At 44.3% G+C, this 16,486-nt stretch overlaps 1 protein-coding gene across 5 annotated transcripts in view; it reads left to right on the top strand.

Moving 5' to 3' along the window:
- The window catches only part of RXFP2 (relaxin family peptide receptor 2), a 58,561-nt gene extending 45,358 nt beyond the window's left edge, over nucleotides 1-13,203 (top strand). For all 5 annotated transcript variants that reach the window (XM_090027979.1, XM_090027988.1, XM_090027961.1 and 2 more), the window contains 4 exons: nucleotides 1,800-2,029; nucleotides 3,826-4,236; nucleotides 9,209-9,427; nucleotides 11,384-13,203. In XM_090027979.1, the coding sequence (XP_089884105.1) occupies nucleotides 1,800-2,029; nucleotides 3,826-4,236; nucleotides 9,209-9,427; nucleotides 11,384-11,643 (1,120 nt within the window). In that variant the 3' untranslated portion in view covers nucleotides 11,644-13,203. The remainder of the gene's footprint in view (nucleotides 1-1,799; nucleotides 2,030-3,825; nucleotides 4,237-9,208; nucleotides 9,428-11,383) is intronic.
- Nucleotides 13,204-16,486: the final 3,283 nt, after the last annotated feature.

Raw genomic sequence — 16,486 nt, 5'->3', positions numbered from 1 at the left:
CCTGGTTCCTCGGGCTTAGAGAACTGTCAAAGCAATTGGTGGGGCAAACCCACCAATAAGAGACCAGCAGGGGGAGGAGCCTTTGGAGAAGTCCACCCTGCCCCTACATTGGGGCGAGGTGAGAAGCGGACCTAACTGAAGACAGCGCTCCACCTCCCCCAATCGGCCAGTCTTCACTCTTGGGACAGAGTCCCAAAAGTGTATATAAGGAGCTGCATGCACAACACACGGAGGAGATGACGAGGGACAGAGAAGAAAGAAGAAGCTGGGGCTGAGGAAGAGCTACTCGGGCATGTCCAGTTGCCCTGAAGAGCCCAAAGACTCAGGAACAGCAGGTGACTGCGTCCCCAATCCCTCACCACAAGACAGTGTACTGAGCCAGTGTAGGCATCACTGCGTGAAGGGGCCACAAGGGACCGGGACCTTGGGAGCCGCTCAAGGCATCTTGGGTCTCCAACCCCAGCATGAGGCCTGATGGTGCATGGAGGGTCCACAAGGGACCGGGACCTTGGGAGCCGCTTGAGGCAGCTTGGGTCTCCAACCTCAGCATGAGGCCAGATGGTGCAAGTGTCACTGCACGGAGGGTCCGCGAGAGACCAGGACCTTGGGAACTGCTCAAGGCTGCTTGGTCCTCTAATCCTGGCGCAAGGTCAGCACCAGTGCAGATGCTGCTGCATGGTGTGTCATCGTCAGACTGAGGGCCTTTGGAGGGGGCAGGGGATGGTTCAGGCCCCATTCCCTGCTGTTGGGAGCAAGGGCCCATGGGCAGTGCAGGTTCCACAGCACAGCAGGCCTGTACTGGAACCCTAGCCCTGGGCACACATGAGGTGGCCCAGGCCCACAACGTGCTGAGAAGGCTGAGCTATCTGGACATGTGAATGAGTCGTGCACCCAACACAGGACCTGAGACAGAGCACCCACTATAGGAGCTGCTTGCTTAGCTGGGGATGAAACACCAGGAACCCTTGCAGGACCCTACTTGCCGGGAAGCGTGAGTTCTCGGGCAAGGGGTTTCCCCCCAGGGAGGGACACGGTGGATAGTCCCATCAGAGGGGGTTTATGTTAGAGAGAGAGAGACTCCTCTGGAGGAGGGGGGTATTTGTGATTACCATACATTTTGGAGTGTTTGTTAATTGCTTCCTGTGTCTTATATTTTGGAGTGTTTATTAACTGTTTATTGTGCTTTATATTTTGGGGTGCTTACCCACCAATTGTTGGGACATACCATCTGGGGATCTGTGGGCGGGGTTTCTCTCATGGGTCTTGGGGGACTACTATACTTACCTGTTGTTATTTGCTGACTCTAATATATTATATGTAAATATTTATCTTTATCACCTATCCAGTTTATTCTATCCCCTCCTCTTTTGTTCTGCACCTGAATAAACCATGTATCTAGTTAAGCTATTGTGTCTGGGTCTTCCTCTATAGAGACACAGGAGAAGGGGAAGCTGCAAGCAAGCTGCAGTTTCCATCTCCAGCATGCACGCCCTGATGACCCTCCCCTTCTATTGGAGAGGGGAGTACACACCCTGGTACACCCAGGTTACATTAGAAAGGTGTTAAAAACAACTCTGAGCAGATCTGATAGTCTTCTAACATCAAGTACAGATTAAAGGTAAGAGCCTAGCTGAATGTCAAACTGATTTAGGCCTCTTACATAACCACCTGTTTCAACCAATAGGCATAATGCTTGTCAGGATTGTCTTTCTTTGCATCTAACTGAAGATCAAATACATAATTGTGCCTTTGGCCTGTGCTTGAACAGTTATTTTATGTGTTCATTTCTTTGCTTTCAGCTACTTCAAAAAATTTCGGTATTGCTCCTATGCTCTCCATGTCCGAATATGCACTCCATTAACAGATGGGATTTCATCATTTGAGGACCTCTTAGCTAACAATGTTCTAAGAGTATTTGTCTGGGTCATAGCTTGCATTACATGTTTTGGAAATCTTTTTGTCATTGGAATGAGATCGTTCATCAGAGCTGAAAACAAAACACACGCTTTGTCTATCAAAATTTTGTGTTGTAAGTATATGTTCGTGGTATTAATTTAAAATTGAAAACAGTCCGGTATATTATGTATATTCCAGCATGTTTAGCTTTGCTTAGTACAGGGGTTAGCAACCCCTGACACGTATGCCAGAGCATGGCACGCAAGGCCATTTTACTCGGTACACCACAGCCGGCCCAGGTTTCAGGCAGCTGCAGCCAGCCACACAGCCCAGGCTGCTAGTAGCATGTGGCTGGGAGGCTGCAAGCCCTGCTGCAACAGCCTGGACTCTGTGGGTGGCAGCAGCTGTCCAGAGCCCAGGCCAGCCGCAGGCAGGAGGCTGCAAACAGCTGCACTGGGCTCCTGAGCCCTGGCCAGACTCAGTGGTGGCTGCACATGTGCATCAGGGTAGAGGGTGGGGGCGGCCTGGGCAGCACAAGCCCAGCCCCTCCTCCGTCATCCACCCAGAGATGCCCGTGCAGCTGCTGCTGCCACAGAGCCAGTGCCAGGGCTCCAGAGCCTGGTGCAACTGTTTCAAGTCTCCTGGCTGCCTACTGCAGCTGCCCAGAGCCTGGGCCAACTGTGGCAGGCAGCCAGGAGTCTGCAAACTACTGCACTGGCCTCCAGATCCCTTGCCTGGGTTCCCTGGCAGTGGCAGTTGTATGTGCACTTCTGGGCAGACGGCGGGGGAGGGGAGGGGGTTGTGCTGCCCCAGGCCCCTCCCCCAGCTGTCCACCCAGAGGTGTGCATGCACCTGCTGCCACCGTGGAGCCTGGCCAGGGATCTGGAGCCTAATGCAGCAGTTTATAGCCTCTTGGCTGCCTGCCATAGGTGGCCCAGACTTTGGGCAGCTGCATGAGGTGGCAAGCAGGCTGCAAACAGCTGCACTGAGCTCCAGAGCCCTGGAACCAGCTCCATGCCAGCAGTGACTGCACACTTGCCTTGGGACACAGGGCAAGGAAGGGCCTGGGGCACAGCAACCCAGGACTCTTCCCCACCTTCCCCACCCCTGCCAAAGGTGCATGTGTAGATGCCACTAGTGACAAGGATTGAGTCCCTTGCATCTGCCCTGTGGCCTGCCCCAGCATGCCAAATCAATTTGTGGGTCAGGGTTGGGGTGTTACGCTTGCTAAAAACATTGCTCACCCCTAGCTTAGTACATTTATGTATCATGTACCAAATATTAGCTTCAGAATATGTGTAATCTGCATTTGACTGTTTTTGTCCCATTTCCAGATATTCTTGGTATAATCAGAATGTTCCTCTAATCCTTTCAACTCAACTGACCAAGATGTATGGAAAGAGTCTTAAAAACTTAGTGGTTTCACTTTATCAATTATGTTATTACTTTGACATTAAAGAATATACAAGGGTTAACTACTTACAGTGTTAACTACTTACTCTTTAGGTATTGTGGTTTTTTGGGCAATCCCAGTGTGATTTATAAATTGCGTATTTCATAATTAGGCAGAAGTTTATACTGATTGCAAATGAATGCACTGTATTTTGTCTAACTTTCAGGCTAGTAAGGTTCTCTCCTTGGTTCCAATAATCAAGGCTTTGTACACTCATTTCCTGTCTATATGCATTCTTCATAGTAGAGATGCCTGCCTGTTATTTATTGTTTAATAAATCCAGGCAGTGCCATGACCTAGTATGTATGGCGTGATCACAGTCTCGCCAATCAAATTTCTTCTGATATCACAAACACTGTGATATATACATTACTGCATACATCAGCCACAATTTCACCAACTCTAAAAAGAATTTTTTGTGTATACTATTTTTAACTTCTGCTTTCACTAAACTGTAAATTTTACTTTTCAAATAGGTGCTGATTGTCTAATGGGCGTGTATTTGTTCTTCATTGGGATCTTTGATGTTAAATACCGTGGAGAGTATAAAAAATATGCTGTGCTGTGGATGGAAAGCTTACCATGTCATATCATGGGGTTTCTGGCCATGTTGTCTACAGAAGTCTCTGTCCTTTTGTTGACATATCTGACTTTGGAAAAATATTTAGTGATTGTCTTTCCCTTCAGTAATATCCGACCAGGAAAACATCAAACAGTAATAATCCTTGTTTCCATATGGATTATTGGATTTGTAATAGCAATAATCCCATTTGGGGATGAGGACTTTTTTGGAAATTATTATGGGAAAAATGGAGTTTGTTTCCCACTTTATTCTGATCAAACAGAAGAAATTGGAGGCAAAGGGTATTCTTTTGGCATTTTTCTTGGTAAGCTTAATTTTTTCCTGTCTCTAAATGACTAGTTTATATTATTTTTTTACAAAGTACAGCATTTATAGCATATATATTTTCACTTCAATGTTACTATTCATACTGTGTTCCTCTTAAAGAAAGAAAACATGATCCCAGGGTTTAAATTAGAGGGGAACTTGGGAGGGGAGGGGCTGAGAACCCCCCCATAAAAGATGAAAGCCCCCCCACTAAAATTTGAAAACAATAACCTGGGGGAGGTAACCTTGGCGGGGGGGTTCTCTAATTTTATTAGGGCATTGTGGTGGATGACCCAAATTTTTTGTGGACCTCCCCAAAAGCTAACATACAATTCAAACCCTGCATGATCCTTACCCTGAAGAATTTACAATCTAATTTTAAACAAGATACAAGTGACTACAATAAAGAAAAGGAGAGACATGAATGGTGGAGTGTAAATACAGTAACAATAAGAACAAGCAATTACATAGCTATATTCCCTGAACAGCATGATGGTTCACTTTGATTTTCACTTTGATAAATTAGTAACATTTTTTATCTTCATCTGCTACCTCATAATATAGAATTAAGCTGCAATAATACAAGAAATAGAGGATGAAATTGTGAAAGCAGAAAACCTAAGTGTAAGCTAGTGGTAGAGAATGCTAATCACAAAAATCTATAAAATGAACTGGAAATAAGCAGTCATAAAGCCTAAATCGGGACTTTAATATGAAATATAAATATACATGATTGGACAGCACTTCAGAGCATCCTATTTAACCAAGTAAAGAGCTTTATTCAAGCCTCCAGAAAACTACCTTACCCCTGCATCACATCTCCTGAACCATATTAATACAGTATCAAATTATATACATTGAACAATTATCTGTAGGGTTTTTTTAATTTCATGACTTCAAAATACACAAGAACATAGGGCATTTGTTTGCTTAGAACTAAATCCAAGTTTCCTGAACCAAAAGTGTGAGGGCAATAAACTTGTTGACGAAGATGTCAGATTCATGTAGCATTCCATGTGCATTACAGCCAACCAAACAAGAAATAAACTTCAGGCAAACACACTTGTTTGGTGCACATTTTGTGAGCTACAACTATAAAAAGACACAGTATATACTTTTAAGAGAAGACACTTCCTTTTTTGTGGTCTATCTATTTCAAGCATTTCAGTTTAAAGATTTTTCCGTTTTCCTGGAACTGTGAAAATGACCATTTGTAGAGAATTTGATCTCTTCCAAGGATGGCTTAGTGCCAGTTCACATTTTAAAAAAAGACCTTTTTGTTTGTGGTTTTTGTTTTAGGCCCTGATTCAGCAAGATTGTGAAAGTATATTGATGAAGCATTTAAATAGCTCTATCAGTTTCTACAGTTTATGATTATTCAGGGTCTTATAATAAAGCATATATTTAAACACCATGCTAAATGAGGACTTTTATCCTCATAAAATATTTTTATTTGTATTCTGCCCATCTTGCAACCTTTATCTACTAATGTAAACATTATGGCTGCTTATAGACATTAAAAACAAAACAAAACAGCACTTTAATTTGAACTCAGCACACTTCTGCATTAAGTCTAGCACGTGCCAAGAAAAGGCATCACATTAGTTGGACCTGGCTTGCCCAACTTTTGTATACATCAGGCACTTCAGTGTGGCACAAAAAAGCCCTGCTGAATCACCCGATTTGTAGAGGTGCTGTAGAAATGGGTTGAACTAACATGCTACTTCTTCCGGTAAAGCACATTTGCGGGGTGAATTTAAACACCTGTAAACAGCCCATGTGGTTAGTCTGTTCTCATGCAGATAGTAGGTTTGACATAGACTTTTCACTTTGGAGTCAGGAAGGATTTTCTTCATTAGGTTACACTGACCATGACTGTAGGGATGTTTGCCTTTCTCTGTACATGATGCCCTGAGCATAGATTAGCCAGTTACTCCCCTGTCATTGAAGTGGCAAGGTACTGGCAGCTTCCCCTGCTTTTACCTGTGGAATGTTATAGTGTACTGTAATGTGAATATTTTCCTGCTGCTTCATAGGTTGCTATGAAAATTATTTTATCAAAATTGATTCGCCTATAATTTATTAATATTAAAATGTCACAGTATTTATTGCCCTGAAAAATCTATTCTCCTCAGTTGCCTTATGTATAAGAATCTTCTTAGGATTTGCTTAGGAAATATTTTTTCCAATTTTTTCTACTAAATTTATTTTGAAATCAAGTTAGTGTTCCACAGTGGGTGCATCTACGCAAGACGCTTTACAGTGGAGTTGACTAATTAGCTCCGCAGTAAAGCATAACCATTTGCATAGGCACTCCTATTAGGCCAGAGTAAACTAATTAACTCTGCCACAGGATATTACTTCCTGACACAAGTACTATTCTATGGTAGTTATTTACTTCTCCACACCACATGTGTCAACAGTGACCGGGGCTGGCTGGGGCACAAGGATGCTACCTTAAGGGGGCGGCCTGCCAGTTAGCTCCGCACTGTAACACCCTTGTGCTCCAGCCAGCCCCTCTGCAGCATATTGAGCTGGGGGGGGAGCAGCTCCAGGTTGCCAGGATGACCCCCCAGACCTACTGCCAGTCAGGGCTGTGTCACCTTGGCTCAACATGCTGTAGTCCCAGGAATATATGTAAACGCTATGTTCAGGAGCAGTAAACTCCAGTGCAAACTGTGCTGGAGTTTATTGCATCACATTGATATCACGTGGAGATGCACCCAGTGTGACTTTTACATTCACTAATATGTATATTACAAACATAGGGCATGGTTATAGAATTTACCTCCCTTGTTTAATAGGGCCACATATTCCTTTCTTGCAGGAAACAGGATGAAAAGAGCAGACACCCACACAAAATATGCAAAGAAATGCCACAAGAATTAGCACCAGAGCATGCTAATTCATGTGTAGAGCTCCTACTTATGGAATGTAAAGTGGACTTGGATAGAGATCCCACTGCAAAGAAACAAAACCTACAGTGATGTCAGTGGAGAGGAGTGTGTAGGCCAGAATTCCAGCACCCGTCACCACTATGAGCACAGACACTAGGGGAATAGCATTTTAAGGTGCAGCATCTTGAGTCCATACACCACAATATATCTGTATAATACACCATAATATACCTGCATAACAATGATTTGTGGCCTTCTACAGTAGCTTCAGATCAATATCCTGTTGAGATCAGTTCCTAACCCAGCTTCAAAGGGCCATATAATTAAATTGTTTTAAAAAACTTGGCTGTAAAATCAGCTTTTATGTGGTTCTGCAAAACGGTCTAAACTGAATTTGAGCCCAGACAGACTACATTTCACAGAATTTTAGAAGCAACTGGACCACGTTCTCCTCTAAATTGCAAATCCAAGTCAATGCTTTTTACTGAGAACAGAATTTGGTCCATTATTAGAAAGTCCTGCACTTAAAAAAAGGATGGGAAGTTTCTTTATACAGGGTATGAAGCACATTATACATCTGCTTTGCACACATGAGTCTTGCCAGGTCCATCTTTAGGGGAGTGTGAATTGGGGTGACTGCCCCAGGACCCACACTTTAGGGGACCCCGCAGACATTGTCATACAGACCCCGCCATGGCCTCACTGCCACCACTGGCAGCTGCGGGCAGTTGCTACCACTTCCTACCCTCACTGCCACCACCACCGGCTTCAGTGGGCAGTCGCCACCCCCACCTCCCCCTGCTGCCGCCACCAGCTTCTGCAGGCGGTCACCACCCCCCCCCACTTCACTGCTGCTGTCAGCTTCTGCGGGCAGCCACCGCCCCTCCCCCTCCCCTTCCCCTGGCAGTTGACACTACTGCCAGCTTCTGTAGGTGGTCACCACCCCTACCCCATGGCCCTGCATAGGCTGATATGCCCTGGGCCCACACACCCCTAGGGACAGCTCTTGCAGTCATTTCTGATGGACTTCAGAAGTGACCTGAGAAAGCTATTGGCTAGCATTTAAGTAATCAGCTTTCAGGATGCAAAATCTGGGATACAGTCCTAGATGTTTCCACACACCTCTGCAAGTGGGAGATGGTTATGTCACTTCTGGCTCTGATTATCATAACCACCATATTGTTATGCAACAGACAGGCTAAGTATCTCTGCTGAGGAGCAGAGCTAGTTAGCCTGGGTGCAGTAACACATGAATGTAGCCATCCTGATTCTTGACTATACCTACCTCCTGAGCAGAAGCATAGCTGCATTTACATGGCACTGCACCCATGTTACTTAATTCTGCCTCTCAGCAGAGCTAATAAGTTCAGACAGTGTGAGGCAGAACTAATTAGCAGATTTGCATGCAGTGCCATGTGAATACAACTATACTGCAGCTACCTCCCAACCCACAACCATTTTGTTCCCTGTAGCAGGCAGTATTGTACTTTGTCCCCTCGCTATATAAAACAGGACATTGCCTGCTGCTGATCTAGGACCAATTTTTCAAACTCAGGACGACAATTCTACTTCAGGTAGTCCTCAGGAAGGCTGGGACAGCCTCAAAATTCAGAACTCTCTTGGAAAATTCAGGATAGGTGGTTGTTTTAGTTAGCATATGTATTAGTGAGGTTTTGCCCTTCCACAGTAAGCAAGCAATTATTTCATTAACATTCACTTCTGTAAGATACTTTGTCTTTCAGACTTACTGCAGCCTACCTAGTCAGAAGATCAGGCTAGTGGGAATTATGAACTCATACAGTGCATTAATTATCTGTTTCTATAGTAACTCACACTACAGAATACTTCACACTGTGTAACAGAAGGGAGCACCTGGTATGCATGAAAGCTAAATAACAGCTGTTTGAGATATGTTTCTAAACATTAACATTTATATGTAGAGGGGGAATATGTAGAATATATGGAATAAAGTTAGTTAGGAAGAAGAAATATAACAATGGTGTGAGAAAAGGGAGATAGGAAAAGTCCTTTTCAGTTTGCTGGTTTTGAATCTTCTCTTTTTTTCCCCAATAGGTGTGAACCTACTTGCCTTCATCATAATAGTGTTTTCATATGTCAGTATGTTTTATTCCATAAAAAAAACTGCCCTTCAGACATCAGAAGTCAGGAGCCATATTCATAGGGATGTTGCTGTTGCCAATCGATTTTTTTTTATAGTATTCACTGATGCCATCTGCTGGATTCCTGTTTTCATTATAAAAATCCTCTCTCTGTTCCAAGTAGAAATTCTAGGTAAATTTAACTTTGCTCTTTGATTATGTGATTTCTTAGCTCTTCTTTTGTTGAAGTTTCAATGTTCATATAAAGCTGGACCCTGTGATCTTTGCCCAGTACTTCTGCAGGCAAAATTCTCATTAATTATGAAGGAGTTTATCTGAGAAAGGACCCAAGGATTGTTCACAGGGTTTAAATATTTATCAAAACATCTGGCCTGATACTTGGCTTCTGCTGTATTCAGGAATCAGAGAAAAATAAACTGGTATTGCCCTCAAAATTCACATGTGGAACCGAGAACTGTACAAGCACTTCTGCTGCAATGGCTGTACAATCTCAAAATGATACTCAGAAATCAGCCCAAGAGTGGGGTTTAGACAGTTCAAACTCTAGACCTGTAATTAATATGCTGACAGGTTCCCAACTGTATGACTTCCAGATAATACTTGAATAAAACCATTTTTGTCTTTCCATTAAAATTCTGGAAAACTGACAGTTTTGCATAAAATTGAGTACCGTAAATAACTTTTACCATGCAGCCAACAGAGGCATTAAACAAACCCAAAGAATTGTCATTTGTGTGAGGAGACCTAGTTTAGCTTCATTCATCGTACAGAAATATATTTGCATTCCAAGAGAACAGCCTGTTAACAAATGAAGTGCTGTAAAAAAATACTGGCTCTCAGGTAGGTGTTCAGGTGCTTCAGCTCAGTGGCTGGACCACTGGGCTGGGATTCAGGAGATCTCATTACTATTCCACCATCATCTCAGAGCTGCATTCCATATCTGTAAAATGGGTCTAAAGATAAGATCACAGCTGGGGACTGATTGGCTAAGCAGCAGCTCTGCAGAAAAGGACCTGGGGGTTAGACTGGACAATAAACTAAATATGAGCCAACAATGTGCCTTTATTGCAAAGAAAGCTAATGGCATACTGGGCTGCATTAGCAGGAGTGGTGCCAGCAGATCAAGACAAGTGATTATTCCCCTCTATTTGGCAGTTGTGAGGCAACATCTGGAGTACTGTGTCCAGTTTTAGCTGTGTCCTGCTCCACTACAGAAAGGATGTGGACAAACTGGAGAGAATCCAGCAGAGGGCAATGAAAATGGTTAGGGGGCTGGGGCATGTAATTTATAAGGAGAGGCTGAGGGAAGTGGGCTTATTTAGTATGGAGACTGAGAGAGGATTTAATCACAGCCTTCAACTACCTAAAGAGGGGTTCAAAAGAGGATGGAGCTAGACTGTTCTCAGTGGTGGCAGATGACAGAACAAGGAGCAATGCTTTCAAGTTGCAGCAAGGGAAGTTCAGATTAGATATTAGGGAAATCATTCTTATGAGGATGGTAGTGAAGCACTGGAACAGCTTACCCAGAAAGATTGTGGAATTTCCATCCTTGGAGGTTTTTAAGACCCGGCTAGACAAAGCTTTGGCTGGGATGATCTAGTTGGGGATGGTCCTGCTTTGAGTACAGGGTTGGACTAGATGACCTCCTGCGGTCTCTTCCAACTCTAGTTTTCTATGATTCACCTCTTTTGTATCCCATTTTGAAATCAACTGATAAAAGTGCCATATAAGAGCTAGAAGATGTATTTTTAATACATCATGTGCTGGACTTCAGCACATGTTTAATTGTTTTGCTTTATGGGTCTTTATATCAGTAAATAGAAAGTAAATATATGACAGAACATATGACCATGACATGCAAACTAACACTGTGTCACACACAAACAGTACTTAGGTTTGTGTCTTGTTGTCTGTTTGTATTCTGGCCTCTATTAATCTGTGTGGTAGATTACTAGAGACCACAATATCCAAGTCCCCTTCATATAAAAATAATATTACAGTATAGTTCTAAAAATTAGAGACAGCAAAAACTGTTGGGATTACAATATGTTACGCTTTTGCTTCTACATAATTCCTACAAAGGAAAATGCTGAATAACTTCTGAAGTTCTGTATCTTGTTTTTTCTAGACACAGTCACTTCCTGGATAGTGATATTTATTCTGCCAATAAACAGCGCGTTGAACCCAATTCTCTACACTCTAACAACAACTGTCTTTAAGGAGAAGTTAAAGCAGTTTCTGCACAGTCATCGAAGGAGGTCTGTTTTAAAAAATGACAGAAACAGCTTGGCTACATCAGTGTGCACAGGTGGTTCCCTAATCCACGCTTCCTCATTTAAACTTGGATTATTAAACAAACAATCCTTGAGGATAGTAAAATTAACCTAATTATACAAGTGATGGTTTTTCAGTGAGATCATGGGAACTGGATCTCACTGGATTGCAGTAATGCTAATCTCTTTGAAATTTATTTAGAAATTTCTTTGTCATTCCCACCTCTGTATTCATCTTCCCATAAAATAAAATACCAGCTGTTGCTTTTATCAACTGGGTGTCATGTTAAGGTTCCAAGCAAGCATGCTGAAAGTTGGAAATGAAAACAATGATACATTTCCATTATTCATTCCATTTCCCCAGGCATCAATTATACTAGCAGTTCCCTATTATAGCCTTTGTAACACTGAAGAAATACAGAAGTAAAAATGTCCAAAAATGATTTGGCTAAGTGAGATTGCAAGAAGTTTTCACCAAGGATGAAAACTGCCAGTGGGCAGAAGGCCAGCACACTCTCTGTGCACCATGGAAGTCCAGTTTCATTCTGTTGGATGCTAATGGAAAGTAGGCACTCTGTTGGCTCTCTGCAGAGAGATGAACGTCCCCTTGAGCACCTAATTTCACGTGCCAACCACACAAGACATAATTAAAGGTCATTCTTTTAGTGCATCTCAGGGTTTGTTAATCCCAGTTAGATCTGACTTGGTGCAAAAGGGTAGCCATTTTTATTCTATGAACAGAAGGCTTAACTGAATGCTCTTCAAACATAACAGGAGACAAACACAACATGGAATATCCCCATCTATTGGGAGGAGCATGTACTTGGGCCAGATGACATGATTCAAAACTGACTGGGGAAAAATAGATGGAGGCCTAACAGCCCACAAAGAAGGTCAGCTGGGTTTTGAGCCTTTCCAAAATATGTATAAGATTCTAAAGGAAGGGACTAACCTGACTGAAGAAGAACCCAGGGGACTTAACAGAGGTAGAGAAAAATCAAGAATGTGGCATATCAAGGGGACCAGCAAAGCTACAAAACCTGCTAATTAGATCCTCCTTCTCTCCAGCTACCTGCACATTAAGTAAAATAGAGACTTGGCAGGCAAGGTTAGTAGGGACACCTGAGAAGACTGGCTAGGGCAGAGCAGGGAATACAGGCAGCTACATGTGTAAAACCAGGGGAAGGTGTGAGCTGTTACAAGGGGAACAGTTGTGTGCCTGGGTACTAGGCAGGAAGGTGGAAATGGATGGAGTGGAGTTTTAAGTTGTTGACTGGGGAGCCTGTTGGTGTTTCCCATTGTGTGGATTGTTTATCTGGTATTGTAAGCCAGGCTAAGCCTTTCTGGATAGGGTGGGGTATAAATGTAAGTAATAATAATGTTAATGTAGTGTTAGAGTGATGTTGTAGCCATGACAGTCCAGGAATTATGTAAGAGGCAAGAATTTCCTAGGGTGATACATTATTGGGCCAATTGCATAGTTGGGATAGAGTTAGACAAGCTTCCGAATAAAGAATGTCTATGCCAGGGGTAGGCAACGTTTTTGCCAGAATGCCAAAAATACCACAATGTCTACCTTGTAGGGTGCCAGAGTGCTGACACACCAAAAAAACAAAACTTCAAGTTAATAATCATAAATGCTGCTTTTTTATGGTAAATACCAGATTTTCTTAAAATTCTACAGGAGGTGACAGTAAATAAAACTTCATATACTACCTTTATTCTTGTGTATTCATTTTTGTTAAGCATGTTGTTGATGCTTAAAGTGGTTCGTTTCTCTGGAGGCCACCAAAATCACAGACACACACTCATTAGATGGCACAAAAGGTATATTTGCAAATAGGGTCAGAGCAGAGTCAAAAACTCAGATTACTCTGAACCCACAAAGGAATTTTGCAGGCTGTATTTATCTTTTTCCTCCTGGGCACGTGTGCAGAAACAGGAACTCTTACAGCTCACTTCCGTTTCATACAAGCATACATGTGGTTACATCACTACATACATCGCATGTATATTATAATTAACTACTTAAGTATGCAGGGCGGAGAGGTAAATATGCATCAGCTGATTAAGCATGCTCAGAGACTACTATAGGTCACCAAGAGTTCAAACCTCCCCCCTTTCAAGGACACAGTCAGTTGAATTCCAGCTTCTGTAATCTGCATGAGAAAGGCTAGGGAGAAGCTGGGGGAGAGTCTGCGATTTAGTATAAGAAAAGCTGTGGCAAGGCTGGGCAAGGAAAAAAGTCCTTGGCAGTGTTTCTTTCTTATCAGGTGCAAGATGCAAGCTGTGCATTTCTAACAATACTCCATTTCTAACAATATTCCATTTCTAACATTGTGATGAAAGAGAGAAACAAGAGGGGAGGGAGAGGGAAGAGAGAAGCAGGTGTGGGGGAGGCACCGCAGGCGGGCTGGCTCGGTCAGGCCCTTGGGAAGGAGACAGCTGTAGGAAAGTGGGGGCCAGACAAGGAGCAGGGGCTGCTCCAGGGCTCTGCAGACTCTGGCTGCAGTGGGGGTTCCCAGTGGTCCCTGAGATAGGGCCTGGCCTGGCCTGCGCAGCTCCATGATGATGAGGTGTAGCCGCCCTGACTGCAAGGGCATGCTGCCTGGCTGGGACAGGACACTGGCCTTGAGGGGCTCCTGACTCGGCCTTGGTGCATGCCAGGCACAGCATGAGGAAAGCAGAGCTCCCCAGGCCACGGCAGGAGCCCCTGAGCTGTGGAAGTTCCCCGGGGTCTGGTAGCAGCCACTGCATGTGGCACTCAGAGCTAAGACAACAAGGAGCCTGCAGCACAGTGGTCCTGCGCAGTGCCTGCCCTGGCTCTGGCCCCAGCCATGGACCCTCGAGTGGAGCTGTGGGTGAGCAAGGCCAGGGCCCAGGCAGGCTGGGGCAGCTGCAGCAACTGTTCCCAGGAGCTCCTGCAGCTGGTGGGCCCTTGCACCAGGGGTGGCTCTGCCCTGGTCACACTGTGCCCAGCACACAGGGGGGCTGAGCCTGGAGCTGGAAGCCCTCTGAGCCAGGCGTCCTGCCCTGGCACAGCAGCATCCCCTCATGGGCAGAGTGGCTGCAGCCCCTCCCTGCAGAGCTATGTGAGCCAGCTCATGCCAGGCTGGACCAGGCCCCACCTCAGGTGCCACTGAGTAACCCTGCCCACCTGCCCACCATGGCTCAAGCCCACAGAGCCCTGCACCAGCTCCCAGTTCTCACCTTCCCCTGGCTTCCCATGGGCTCTCCCAGGCCAGCCTACCCTTGGTGCCTCCCCCCACACCACCCGGACCCTGTCCCAACTGCCCAGCCCCAGCGCTCAACACCCTGGTGCTGCCCCCGCCCGGGTAGGACAGGGCATGTGTCTGCCCAGGCCCAGGGCTTACCCACCCACTGGAAGCCTCCTACACAGTGCCTGCCTGGGCCCCAGCCCGGCCCCAGGCCTCAGGGTGGGGGGATGCAGCCTGGGGACAGGGGGCAGGGGCAGTGGAACATGGACAGCATTCCCACCTGTGTTCTCCTGACTCCACCCCAGTTCCTGCCCTGGTGCTGGCACCTGTGGCTTCTCAGGAGCGCCCAAAGCAGCAGCTTAAGGAAAAAAATTAAACAATTTCCTCGCATGCCTCCTGGTGTGCTAGAGAAAATGTGTCTGCGTGCCACTAATTGGCATGCATGCCAGGGGTTGCTGATCCCTGGTCTATGCAGTTGTTCCATTAAAAGATATCACCCTAAGAAATTCTTACGTCTTGAAAAAAGTTAAAGAAAAGTATCCATTATTGAGTCTGGTGCATGTGTTGCAAATAATACATTATCATTGGCAATATAATTAGCCTGGTTAAGGCACATGAGTTTCTGCAGTCCAAAAGCATATCTGGGAGGCATTTAGTTCCCTTTGGTTGCTTTTGATTCCCCAGTCTGTATGACCAGGTAACAAGACATAAAAGTTGATTTTGTTAACTTCTTTTATATCCATAGGTGCTAAAAGTTGAATGTAAGCCACAACATTACAGTAAAATATAAATAAATCAAAGATTACAGAGCACTAATAAAATAATCTCTGACATGGGCAGAGAGAGTTTTTCTTGTCATTATCCAAGTCAAGGACTCACTGTGGTAACCTCTGTGAAGCTATATAGATTTCCCCTTGGCTGTTTCAGGAAATTTCTCAAATAGCCTGTGTTTGTTCTTGAATGAGCTTATCTTTAAAAAAATCTCTCTACGTCTAGTATGTGAATGTTCACCTCAGGCAAACTAGAGTGAGGCTTTGGAAAGAAAACTGAGAGATAAATGGACTGCTTCTTATGGGAAGCTGAGATGGGAAGGTAACCCCGTCCTTGCAACTATACTACATGTACGATATAGATAAATGACTGAATTTCTCTTACCCTCCAAGCTGATGTAAGTGGCCACCAGGAAAGTAGTTTTCTTTAACATAGAAGCTGATTTGTAAGGGCTCAAAGTGGCCCTTATCTGTCAACTCTACTAATGATATACTCAGATTCCAGGAGGGAAGTGGCTCTTGAAGTGGGGAGAAACATGCAGGGGTCCCTTCATTTATTTAATTATCACAATAAGGTGTGAAAATACACAATACCTGAGTGAGTTGGGCTTTTATTGAACTAACACAGAATGAGGATTGTTCTAGGCCTAACAAATACAGCAGATATTGGATCTTTCTGCAGAGTTGCCTGGTTGAGAAACCTCTTCCATTTAGTACCATACATCAGTCCACTTGGGTTTTCTGCTTGGGAAAAAACTGTTCCAAACCTCAGCTTAACACTTTCTTTTGATGGACAGCATCCAGCCAACATCCAAGCTGTCAAAGATGCTGGGTTTATTCTGGAAAACAATGTCAGGTAGAAGTGGCAAATGATCGATGCCTGTGTTGATGTTATTCAGATGCAAATACCAGAATAATGTAACTCATGATAGGTTGATTATCATGCTTCACCCTGAATTGTGTCTCAGTT

Source organism: Crocodylus siamensis, chromosome 1, assembly GCF_052110815.1.
Source record: "Crocodylus siamensis isolate JL-2025a chromosome 1, ASM5211081v1, whole genome shotgun sequence".
Classification (NCBI taxonomy): domain Eukaryota; kingdom Metazoa; phylum Chordata; order Crocodylia; family Crocodylidae; genus Crocodylus; species Crocodylus siamensis.
This window is presented reverse-complemented; position numbering and strand designations above follow the sequence as displayed.